Here is a 12,862-nt window from a genome sequence, read left to right on the forward strand (position 1 = left end):
AAAAAAGTACTGTAAAAGGAATCAGAGATCACACAGGTGACGTGAAAACTGAAGATAAAGATATTCTACATGTCTGGGCAATAACTTTGAATAACTGCTAAATGAAACAAACAGTGTCAGCATGGTGGTAGAAACATCCAACAGGAATGCAGTCAAAAATGCATATCCATACTTGAAGTACAAAAAGTATCAAAAACCTGAAATGTGGAAAGGCACAGCTGGAGTAGATGAAATTTGGCCAGAAATGCTCAAATATGGAGGTATAAAAGTTTTACAGTGGCTGCACTGCATAATTCAGAAGGCCTGGTCAGAGGGTTGAATTCCAGATTGGAGCAGAGCTCTCATAGTACCCATCTATAAAAAGGGAAATCAAACTGAATGTGAGAATTACAGAGGTGTTTCCCTACTGAGAGTTCCCGGTAAGATTTATGCCAGCATACTTGAGAAAATGGCTAAGAAAAATTGTGGAAGGGAAGCTTGGTGAAAAACAAGCTGGATTTAGGCCAAATAGAGGTTGTTAGGATCAGATTTCACTTTAAGACAAACAGTTGAGAAATCTTGGGAAAACAAGGATCTGTATTTAATTTTTGTAGATCTGGAAAAGGCATATGACAAGGTGCCAAGAGGAAAGCTCTTCAAAATGCTACAGTTATATGGTGGTAAATGGGACAATATATCAAACAATATATAATCTCGATTTAAGGCTACAATAAGTCAGCAAGTTAGAATTCAAGGAGATACAGAATGATGGTTTGATGTAAAATCCGGTGTGTGACAAGGGTGCATATTATCTCCACTGTTATTCATTATCTATATGGATCACATTATGAAGGAAAGTGGTATTAAATATGATATCAAAATTGGTGAGGTTAATCATAGCTCTTTACTTTATGCAGATGATGTTATACTTCTGAATAAACCCAGTACAAGTCTGCAAGATTCCCTGACTAAATTGAATAACTATTATAATAAATTTGATAAGAAAATCAGCAATAAAAAGTCAAACACAATGAAAATAAGCAGAAACATTGAAAATATCAACTGTATCCTGAATGCTGAACCTTTGGAAGTAAAACATTTCAGCTATTCAGGCACAATTTTTAGTAAAGATGGTAAATTAGATGTGGAAATAGACAACAGAATTAGTAAAGCTGGAATGGTAGGAAGTCAGCTGAATAAATTTATATGGAATAAGAAAGAAATTAGTTAAAATACCAAATTAGCTGTATATACAAGACAGTGTTTAAGCCAATTTTAACTTATGGATCCGACAGCTGGGCTAGAAATAAAACACTGGGTCAAAGACTGGAGACCTCTGATAAGAGAGTTCTGAAAAAGATTAGTAGAGTGAAATGGATAGCATCAATGACAGTATCTAGGAAGATACCTATAGGAGGCATGGATTTATTTCTCCTGAAAACTCATGTTTTTCTTACTGCAAGAAAGGCCAACTTGCCATAGAATACACACAATTCCTAAACAAAGACTTTGGAAGCAGGATGGATGAACAGCCCTATTATAATATGTATTAGGTTTGTATGAAGCTAAATTCTTGGCTGTGACAAGCTCAGTAGGCTGTCACATTGAAGTGACAATGAGATAACAAGAGAGAGAGAGAGAGAGAGAGATCTTCATGGTGTTTTTCTGCTGAACTGGCTTCCATTATTACTCTACTTTCTTCTAAGCCTGTAAAAACATGAGCAACTTTAATAAAAATCCCTCCACAGTTTATCTTTAAACTCCTGAAACCAACTTTGCATCCACCTTTTAATTCCATCTACTATTGTCACTCTGCCCTATGAAACAATATTCTTATATTATGTTCCCCAAAGACTACAACTTCCAGCTGTACAAGAAAGCTTCAACAGGTTCTTTATTAACCACTTCATTAAACATTGCTGTACTATTAATTTTGCTACCTCTCCTGTAGTTAACATATTAAAATAAAATAAAATAATAATAATAATAAAATAAATCTAAAGAAACTCTATATTATCCTTATCAAAAAGTAAACTATAAAAAATCTTTTTCTAACTAAATTTGGTGATTAAGCAGGATACCATGGGAAAAGTTTGCTATTGAGAAACAATTAAATTCTGGTTCAATACACCAAAAATATCTAATTGAATAAAATTATCTACATAAATTTAGTAAAATACTTTATTTTCAAAAATGAAATAGAAGAGAAAAATAATAATATCATAACTTACTTAATTAATTCCTTTTCTGTAACATCATCAGAAATATCCCATCCTTTAACAGTTCCATCCCATGAACTAGTAAAAAGTGTTGAGTTTCCATATGCCATGGACCAAACCCATCCCTAATAGGAAGAACTTAGTCAACAATTGGTTTTAAATCAATGAGGTATAAAATGATAAATTGGATAGAAAGCACATTAATTAAAATGTGAATTTAATAATATACAAAATACAAATACATAACTTACTGTGTGTGTGTATGTATAAAGACAAAAATGCAGTTTGCTTACTAAAATTTCTTGTAATTACCATTTAATTCAGATTCTGAACTGCTTATTAGAAATTAAAGTCTGCAAATACATATCCTATCAAGTAATTTTACCATCTGGTGCAGTCGAACACCGAATAGTCACCTGTTGCTATGGGCTGGATTCAAATCCTGCCAAACTAACTAAAAACAATTTCTAAACCTCTTTACATGAAGCTACGTTAGTCTGTCTCCAGGGGAAGGGGGGGGGGAGTTTGATTCAGTAAACTAGGAATCTTTCACTAGTAAAAAATTACAAACTCATGGATATGATACTATATGGCAACCCAAAATGGTCAAAATACTGAAACCACATCATCATTATCAATCATTCCAAATTCATAGACTATTTTGAAGTTTTAAGCAAGACATCCAACATCATGCTAATTTTGAATGAAACCAAAGTTTTGTGCACAGATTCTAATTAGCAGTGCGTGCTTCCTCTCTCTCTCTCTCGTAAACTTTCTTGCTTAAACTATTGCATACTGTGTTTATCTACCTTTCGCACTACGAGTCTTATGCCTATGGATACTAGAAAATTTATTTTATTGAAACTGCGCCACTAATATCATTTAATTGGCATAAAACTCAGTAATACGGCTGGTTGATTTCTCTCTCTCTTTCTCTAACACAAATTCTTTCAGTAAAACTTTACACAAACAGTCATGGTCTATTTGCACTTAACTATACACTTCGGCTATCTCACTTGGTTTCCCGCTCACAAGTCCGATTTTTTTTAAGAACAGTGCATTGTAAAATCAGGTGGCACTCTATTGGCATATAATTAAAATGCATTTATTTACATTTAAAATAAAGTACATTAAATAAGCGATAGGGAGGTTACTCTTCTCTGCCTATCCTTTATGCCTTTGGTATACAGAAACAGACTTTCCCTTTTCAAATTTAAATGACTATACAATATATATAATTACTCTGTTACTTCTCTGCTTAAAAAAAATAAATTGCCAAGACTAATTTACTCATAAAAGGGATTAGCTAGCTACGGCAAGTTATCTGAAAATTTATATTCCAGTTAACAACAAATCAGAGGACTCTCTTATAGATATTTCTTATTACTATTTCTTATCCATCTATGACATATCTCCTAGATTACAAAAAGAATGTATACATTAGAGATTGGACACACTTACAGAGGCTCTTTGTCATGACACCTTCCATAGGTCCTTCATCAACGTCACTATGGTTTTTCTATCATCACAGGCCTTAGGTTTCCGTCCAGAGAGTCTTGTTTCAGGCGGTGCTTCGTTGGAATATTTGGTGGGTCTTGGACTGTAATCTTCCCGGTGCTCAAAAGTTCAGGCAAGAAGTTTCAGCATTCAGGCTTGAAGATCGTTCTGCACCTTTTAGCTTCTGTTGACTTCCCGCAGCACTAGGACATCCGACCGGCACTTGGCATTGGCTGTTCTCCCATTTTTTCTCTGGCTCTCTTCGGTAACAGCGCTTCACCTCTGCTCTCTCGGCAACTAGATCTCGGCTCTCCTCTGGTTCTCTCTGCTGGAGACTGCCTCTCGATGTTCGGCTCAGTCCTCTTTTATTTTCCCTCCTCTGCACCTTGCACCAAGGGTTGTAAACCCCAAAGAAATTGGCAGTTCTCCTTGATCCTTTTGTTAAAGCCAGCACGTTCTTTTGTCTCCTCCATGTGCTCTTTTTTCCTTGTCTTTTCGGGCAGCGGAAACCTCTAAAACTAGCGGACCTCTTTGATATTTTCCTTGTCTTATCAGGCAGTGGAAACTTCTCTAAAACTAGTGGACCTCTTTGATATTTTCCTTGTCTTATTGGGCAGCAGAAACTTCTCTAAAACTAGCTTTGAAGGTGTTCATGCACAGAGCCCGCAACCACCTCTTACACACACTTTATCAAAAACAACTTTTCTTGTGCTCTTTATACATAGCTATTATACAAACTAAACAACTTTTACACACACTTAATAGTAAACAAGTTTCTTGTGCTCTTTATACATAGCTGTTACACAAGGTTCCGATGGCAAAACATTGCCTTGGTTTTTGACATTTTAGAATTTATGCTAGAATTTTATGCTAGATATTTTTGTAAGTAACCCATAGGGTTACTTACAAAAATATCTAGCATAAAAAACATAGAAACAAAGGTTATTTACAGTTCTCATAGGACTTGACCTCTGTTAAAATCAATGTAAAGCGCTTTGATATTTTTAAGCTACAATCGAGTTTTACAATACACAGCTTGTAACCTATTTATCCTAAAACGCATAACTTTACATTTCTTCACATTAAACTGATACCCATTATCTTTTGCCCATACTGACAGCCTTTAAATCATCCTGCAAGCTCTTCACATCACCTTGATTAACTATTGCTCTACCTAATTTCGCATTATCAGCAAACAACTGAATATTTCCTTTCAGATTATTTACTATATCATTTATGTACAAATTAAACATCAATGGTCCCAGCACTGAGCCTTTGGCACACCTCTAGTCACCTGTTTTCACATTGATTCTGCCCATCCATATACCACTTTTTGATATCTGTCCAGCAGCCATTTTTGTTATCCACTTAACCAGTGTCATATCCATTCCCATTTGTTCTAATCTGCATAACAGAATTCCATGTGGTATTCTGTCAATTCCCTTTGCAAAATCAGGCAAAAACTGTGTAGCCGCTAACACCCAAAATAAGTTTACAATGGACAGTTCACTACAGTGAATTTCTTTCAACATAGCACTGTACCTATGGAACTTGATATAGAGAGAGTCTGTTATAAAAGTATTTACTATAGTGAGAAATGACCAGATAAATGGCATCTAGTTATTGTGAAAAACAGTTATTTTTTACCTCACAAGTATTTATTAAAATATCAGGTTAACAAAATTTATGAGTAATTATTATTGCAATATGTTTTTCAGCTTTATCTTTTAACCCTTTTTACTGGACTATCAACTGTATTATTATTTATCAGTCCTTTGCAAGTAATTAAATATGCTTTATTCCATCCAGATGGCTGAATGGAAACAATATGCTGACTTGAAAAATTGACATGGCATGGTGAAGTCACCATACTATGTGAACTTAAGATGGCCTAAAATTATGTGAACGTTTTGAATATTTTATTATTATTATTCTTATTATGAATGCACCTCCAAGGCGTCTATGGATGGCGACCATTTAGACACACTTAAATATCTCTCCCTTGAACAATGTTTACCAAACACATAATCACAACATCTAATGGAAGCCTATTCTACACCACACTAGAAAGAGAATCTGGCCATCATGCCTCCTAACAATACCCCTTGCAACTTCCAGGAGTAGTATCAAGTTCTGTCACCACTATCCATAAATAGCAAAATCTCACTTGTGTCCATACTGTAAAATCTCCTGACTAACCTTTATCCACTCCTACATCTATTCCTCAAAACATTAAAGCTACATTCCCTCAATCTGTCTTCATATGTATGATTCCATAGGCAAGATATCATCTTGGTTAGTCACTGCTGAATCTTTTCAAATCTATCCCATATCTCCTTGGAATCGATGTGACCATTATCTGCATATATCTGATGTGTGTGATCTTATCTTAGACTTGCAAAGCAGGAAAATAACTTCCTTATTCCAAGAGTCAGAGTTCTCTTTGACAACTATGTTATCTAATGCAACAACTTAACCATCTTAGCAATGCAACTCCTCAACTTTAACTTATTTTCCACAATAACTCCTAAGCTCACTGACTATTTCCAACAAATTTCCATTAATATAACTAACTATTATTTTTCAAGAAATTATTACAACATATGCTGAATGTATGTGCATAGATCTAGTTACTGGTTTTTATGGTGATGAGGATATGTTGGAAAGGATCCAGAGAAGATTCACAAAGATTGTCAGTGGTCTTTGAAATGTGGAGTACAAGGACAGATCAAGAGAATGTAAATTGCAAAGCTTCATGAATAGGAGGAAGAGGGTATAGGAATATGATTGAGATATATAAGCTAGTCAGGGGTTGTTATCAGGTTTACATGGAAGAAATTTTTCATAAAATGGGAGAGGGGTAGAACAAGAAGCCATCGCTTGAAACCATATTTAACCCATACACAGTACTAATGTACTATAGGATAGGTTGATCTACCAACCTCTTGTGTATAGGCTCAACATAAAAAAAAAAATATATATATATATATATGAGCATGTGAGCAGAGAAGTGAGGAGAAGGTTCTTTCTATGGAGAGTGATTATTAAGTGAAATGCATTGCCTGAGTGTGTTGTGAATGTAGATATGTTGAATCATTTTAAGGCACAGTTGGATAAGCATTGTGTGCAATAGCGTGTTCCTCCCATGATGAGTCTCTGACTCCATGGAGGTTCAGGAGTGCGCCAGTAGTGTCTGGTGCCTGTGTGCAAAACTTTAGTTGGTGCCCCTATTCCCCCCCCCCTCCAATAAAAAATCACTTTAAAAAAACGTTTTTTTTAAGTATTTCCTCCTCTTTGGCCTCAATGTGTATGTTGTACACATTGCACATATGACCAGCTTGCCCCTGTGGAGGTTGTATGTTAATAATAATAATTATTATTATATCAACTTCAATTAATACTTCCAATAGTTCTGCAATGTTACATTGCTACCATCAAGGATCACAGAACAATGATATGTGCATGCAAGCATTGTAACCTTGCAGAACAAATGACTTGAGTGGTGGTGTAAATAGGGCAGCGAGAGATATGAGATTCTTGCTTGAGGCTGTACAAAAGAAGACAGAGAGAGGAAAGATAGTGTGTGTGTTGCCTAGGTATGATAATGTCGAGCTGAGCAGAACAGCGATGATATTGAATGGCATAATAGCGAGAGAGGAGAGAGGAATTGTATGCAAGAGACCACCTGCATTTGAACGAGGAAGGACGTAGGCATCTGGAGAGATTGCTGTTCTTAACGAGTCAGTGTCCCAGTGTGGATGGTAGCAGGGGTGGCCACTTGTGGGAATGGGTACTTAGGAGAAGGGGGACGACATCAGGTAACGCTTAGCCCAGTGGAGTCTAGAGTGGATAATGCTGGATATAGAAACAATGGCATTTTTATGCTTTATACCAATGCCAGGAGTATTTGGAATAAGGGAGAGGAATTGGTGGCACTGATAGCATCAATGCCACCATTGGGATCACAGAGGCATGGTTGACAGAAGAGGATATAATAACAGGAATAGAAGTCGCTGGGTACAGCATTTTTCGGCAGGATAGGATGGGAAGATGTGGTAGTGGGGTACTGCTTATGATAAGTGACGACCTACGTCCTCTAAGAGTGGAGGCTTTGGAAGGCAGTGAGACAAATGATCTTGAGAGCATATGGTGTGAGGTAGAGGTGAGAAGACAGGATATTTAGTAGGGTGTTGCTACAGACCCAGGAACACAGAGGATGAGGACCAGGAGATGCTCAGACAGTTAAGTTTGGCAAGTGCAAGAAGAGTGATTGTTATGGGAGATTTTAACTACCGTAGTATAAATTGGAGAGAGGAAGATTCATGTAGCAATAGGGGAATAGAATTTCTAGAATTCTTGAGGGACAAATGTCTTAGGCAACATGTAACAGAGTGAAGAAGAGGTTCAAGAGTTTTGGATTTGGTTATAGTATCAGCAGAGCTCATAATAATAACTGAGATGACATCTCTCCCACCAGTTGGAGAGAGTAACCATATGGTTTTGACTTGGAAAATGAATAAACATGCAGGAGTATCAAAGAGATGGGAACATATGTGGAATTATAAAGCAGGTGATTATAATAGTCTTAGATGTCAACTTGGGGAAGTTTTGTGGAGGGAGGAATTGGAAGGCCGAGTTATCATTAGTGCTTGGGAAATTGTGAAGGAATATTTGTTAGCACCAATGGTAAGCTATATTTCACGAGTGAAGAAGAGGACACAATTTGGAGTAAAGCAGATGAAACAATATTAAACAGGAGCTACATGCGAAAACGAGGCTATGGAAGAGATATAAGGAGACAAGTGAAGAGAAGATGCATGAAGAATATAAGATACAGGCGAGAAGAGTGACTAGTATGGGAAGGAAGGTGAAACTGGAATATGAGAAAAGATCGGCCCTTAGATCCAAGGAAAATCCTAGGGAATTTTTTAGCATTGTGGCCAGTAGGAGGAGAAATGACTTTTTTGGGATAAAAATAGGAATAGAGTGACTGATGCAGAGGACATAGTGGAATTGTTCAATGAACACTTTATTGGAGTATTTCATCCTTGAGGAGTCAATTTGAATACTAGAGGGATAGAGCAGGTTCGAAGTTTAGAGGTGCAGGACGAGAGTGTGTTCCACATACCGAGCACTCTGGATGTTAGTAAAGCTGTGGGAATGGATGGTATTTCACCACGAGTTTTGAGAGAATGTGCTAGGGAACTGAACAGTGCCTTTAACCTGGCTTTTCAATGAAAATCTGGCTGCTGGAAAGGTGCCCATGGAATGGAAGGAAGGTAAGATAGTGCCACTGCATAAGGGCAGTAGCAGACTGGAAGTGTCTAATTATAGGCCAGTTTGTGTGTCATCAGTAGTTAGTAAGATCTTGGAGAAAGTAGTGAAGGACCATATACAGTATTGGGCAGATGAGGGTAATGTTATCTGTGAGAATCAACATGGATTTGTGAAGGGGTGCTCTTGTTTTAGCAATATGCTAGTCTTTTATGATAAAGTTATAAGAGCATTAGATGAGGGAAATGCATATACTGCCATTTTCTTAGACTTAGCGAAGGCATTTGACAGGGTACCACATGATGAGCTGATATTTAAGTTGCAGCACATGGGTCTTAATGTCAGATTGGTCAAATGGATTCAGGATTGGCTGTCCGATAGGTATCAGAGAGTTGTGTATGGTGGGGCAGTTTCAAGAAAGCAGAGGGTTACAAGTGGGGTCCCACAGGGTTCAGTACTGGACCTATATTGTTTAAATTTTATATCAATGACATTGTCAGTGGATTGCAAGGGGATATTCAGTTGTTTGCGGATGATGCGAAGCTGGGAAGGATTATTAGTAATAGTGCAGATGCGGCAGCCGTGCAAGAGGATTTGAATAAGCTAGATAGATGGCAAATGAATGGTGGTTTCGGTTTAATGAAGCAAAATGTAAGGTCTTGAGGTTTGGGAAACATCGATGGGACATTGCATACTCTATGAGAGGAGATATACTGGAGAAAGGAGGGAAGACAAGAGATCTGGGGTTGATGATTGATAGAAACCTGAAATTTAGGGGACATATTGTAAAGGTGGTGAAGGTAATCATTATTGCATTGCTGATTGCTGCAATAATGCTTCTCATTATTGCAGCAATCCTTTGATTGCTGCAATAATGAGAAGGATGCTGACCTGCAGAGATAAAGCAGTTATCATTCCATTGTATGAGACTCTGATCAGACCACACTTGGACTATTGTTCTCAGATTTGGTCCCCAGGATTTGAAGAGGATAAATTAGCTGTGGAAAGGGTACAAAGGCAGATAACAAAGATGGTTTCAGGACTCTACAATGATAGTTATGAGGATCGGCTGAGAGAATGTGGACTGAAGAGTTTGGTGGATAGAAGAAGGAGAGGTGATATGATTGAGACTTTTGAACTGTTGAGAGGTGGTTACAGGGTTGACACTGGAGAGTTCTTTCGCTTGGTTGAACAGCGGGAAGGAGTGATGACAAGAGGCAATCCTTGGAAGTTACGAAAGGAATCTGTGAGCAAGAGGGTGAGGAGTGGTTTCTTTGCATGGTGGGTGGTTGAACCATGGAATGCAGTGCCTGATGGAGTGGTGACAGCGAGAACGGTCAATGAGTTTAAGGAGTGGTATGATAGACTTTGTGTTTCTTAGGGGGGACCTGCCCTCGATGAGTCTTGATAGACTTTGTGTTTCTTAGGAAGGACCTCCCACGATGAGTCTTTTGATTACACGGAGGCCTGAATAATAATAATAATAGAATGACTTGCAATTTCACAGGGATGCTTATGACAGATGTCCTCACCTTCCAGGAGATTGACTACCATGTATCTCCACCATGTCCTATTCTGCTGCATTCCTCATATGAGAGATAGGTCCAGTCTTCTATATTTTTCATCCACTCCAGTCTTTGTTTTCCTCTTTTCCTCAACAGTTCCTTCAAGAAGTGTCCTTTGTCGGCAGTTATGTCTCAGAATATGTCCAAAATAGCTGACTTTTCTGTTTTTAATTTCTTTCATCAGGCTCCTGTTTATGCTAACAATCTCTAGTACCTCTTCATTTGTCTTTTTGTCTTTCCATGATATCCTCATAATTCTTCGCAGCATCCACATTTCAAAGGCCTCCAGTTTTTTCGCACTCAAATTGGAGAGTGTCCATGTCTCTACTCCATATAATAATGTAGACCATATGTAGCATTTCGAGATTCTTAGTCTTGTTTTCAGATTTAATTCTCTAGATGTTAGTAGATTGTCCGAGGTATGTGTATGTTTGCACCTGTTCTAATTTATTTCCTTTTATATTGATGCATATTTTTGGTATTTCCTTTTCTCTTGAAATTATCATGATTTTCATCTTTTTAAAGTTGAAACTGAGGCCATACCGTTCACTATACTTGAGGGTTTCATCTATAAGAGTTCTGAGGTCAAATTTGTTTTCACCTAGAAGAACTGTGTCATCTGCATATCTTAGGTTATTAATATTTCTGCCTCCTACAGTGATTCCTTTGAGGTTACTAATTTGATTAAATATTTCTTCAGTGTACAGGTTAAAGAGAATCGGAGAAAAGACACAGCCTTGTCTCACACCTTTTTGAACTGGGAATTCTTCTGATGTCTCTCTATTTATTCTCAAAGATGCAGTCTGTTCCCAGTAAAGATTAGTTAATAGCCTGATGTCTTTTCCATCCATGCCTATTTTTGAAAGGATTTCAATTAATTGTTCATGTTGGGGACATTGTAGAATGCCTTTTTATAATCTATGAAGCAGAGGTACACATCTTGTTGTTTTTCTAGATATCTTTCTATGATGGTTCTGACGTTGAAAATACCTTCTCTTGTACCTACATTTTCCTTGAAGCCATTTTGTGTATCATTTATTTCTATGTTTATTTTTCTTTTATTTTTTTCAAGAATAACATATAGGAGGACTTTTGATACTTGACTGATGAGGCTGATTGTCCTGAGCTCTTCACATCTTGTAGCTTTTTGGGGGGGGAGGGGGGGGAATTGGAACAAAAATTGAGTGATTAATATCTTTGGGTAGAAATCCAGATGCATATATTTTATTAGAAATTTCAGTCCTCCTTCATCGAGAGCCCTCAACCATTCTGCCAAGATGTTATCTATTCCTGCAGCTTTATGTGGTTTTAGTTTTCTGACTGTATTTTCAACTTCACAGAGTAAAATGGATGGTCCTTCTAAATCAGTCTTTCAGGAATATTATTTCTTTGTTGTTCATATAATATCCTTGTGTATTCAATCCATCTTTCCTATGATTTCTTTTTTATCCATTAGAACATGGTCTCGAGTCTCTAATGACACTTGCATGATTTGCTGTATTTGTCCTGTTTGTCATTTCTGTGATCTTTTCATACACATCTCTGCTTCTGTGTTGATGTACCAACTTAGAAAAAAAAAATCTTGCAGATAGTGTTGCCATCTATGGTCGAGGCCAAGAACTTTTCAGACCACCCTCGTATATGCCAAAAACAACAGCAGTGGGCCCAGTACGGAACCTTGTGGTATGCCATTGTCACCTTTCATACTTCACTTTCTGATAAATCAGTCAACTACTCTCCAATCCATGTCACAAGTTTATTTTGCAAATTTATAATTCTGAGTCTGTATAACCTCCAACATGAAATCCTGGAAACTGCCTTGGCAAAATCTACTATCACTATGACAGAACATGAACATGCTGTCCTCTTGTATAAACTGAACTTATGATATTCTATTCCTGTAACAATATCCTTCTCTATCAGCCAAGTCTCACTAATAATGTCTATAATTTGTAGTTTCACTATATTTACCAATACTAAAAACACCTCACCTTAACTGACATTAGTATATACACATAAACAACACCACCAGGCTGATGCGATGAACAAACCAAATCCCCCTCCCCCATTTCCACAGTTAATGAATCTCTTTCTTGATAAAAATAGCCCTGTACTTCCTAGGATCATCCTTCACAAGTTATCATTCTCTCCCTCTATCTATTTTGTCATTATGCTCACAATTTCCATCAATTAATTTAACGCATGCATCCATGCTTTCAAGTAACACGTCTAGTTTCCCTCATAATCATGGCAACAGTTGTCTGCCATGCTTTCTTCCTGAAATATACGCCAGCTATTTGATTTGTGTGTGTGGTTCCTTCCCACAAA

The 12,862-nt window shown here is 37.2% G+C and overlaps 1 protein-coding gene across 2 annotated transcripts in view; it reads right to left on the minus strand.

Annotated features, from left to right (window-relative positions):
- LOC150108577 (F-box/WD repeat-containing protein 9-like) overlaps window positions 1-12,862 on the minus strand; it is a 243,118-nt gene that overhangs the window by 104,621 nt on the left and 125,635 nt on the right. For both annotated transcript variants that reach the window (XM_090416020.1, XM_090416021.1), the window contains exon 5: window positions 2,211-2,323. In XM_090416020.1, the coding sequence (XP_090272146.1) occupies window positions 2,211-2,323 (113 nt within the window). The remainder of the gene's footprint in view (window positions 1-2,210; window positions 2,324-12,862) is intronic.

This window comes from Typopeltis vanoorti, chromosome 3, assembly GCF_054136105.1.
Source record: "Typopeltis vanoorti isolate ZY-2024b chromosome 3, IOZ_Tvanoo_1.0, whole genome shotgun sequence".
In the NCBI taxonomy this organism is placed as follows: Eukaryota; Metazoa; Arthropoda; class Arachnida; order Uropygi; family Thelyphonidae; genus Typopeltis; species Typopeltis vanoorti.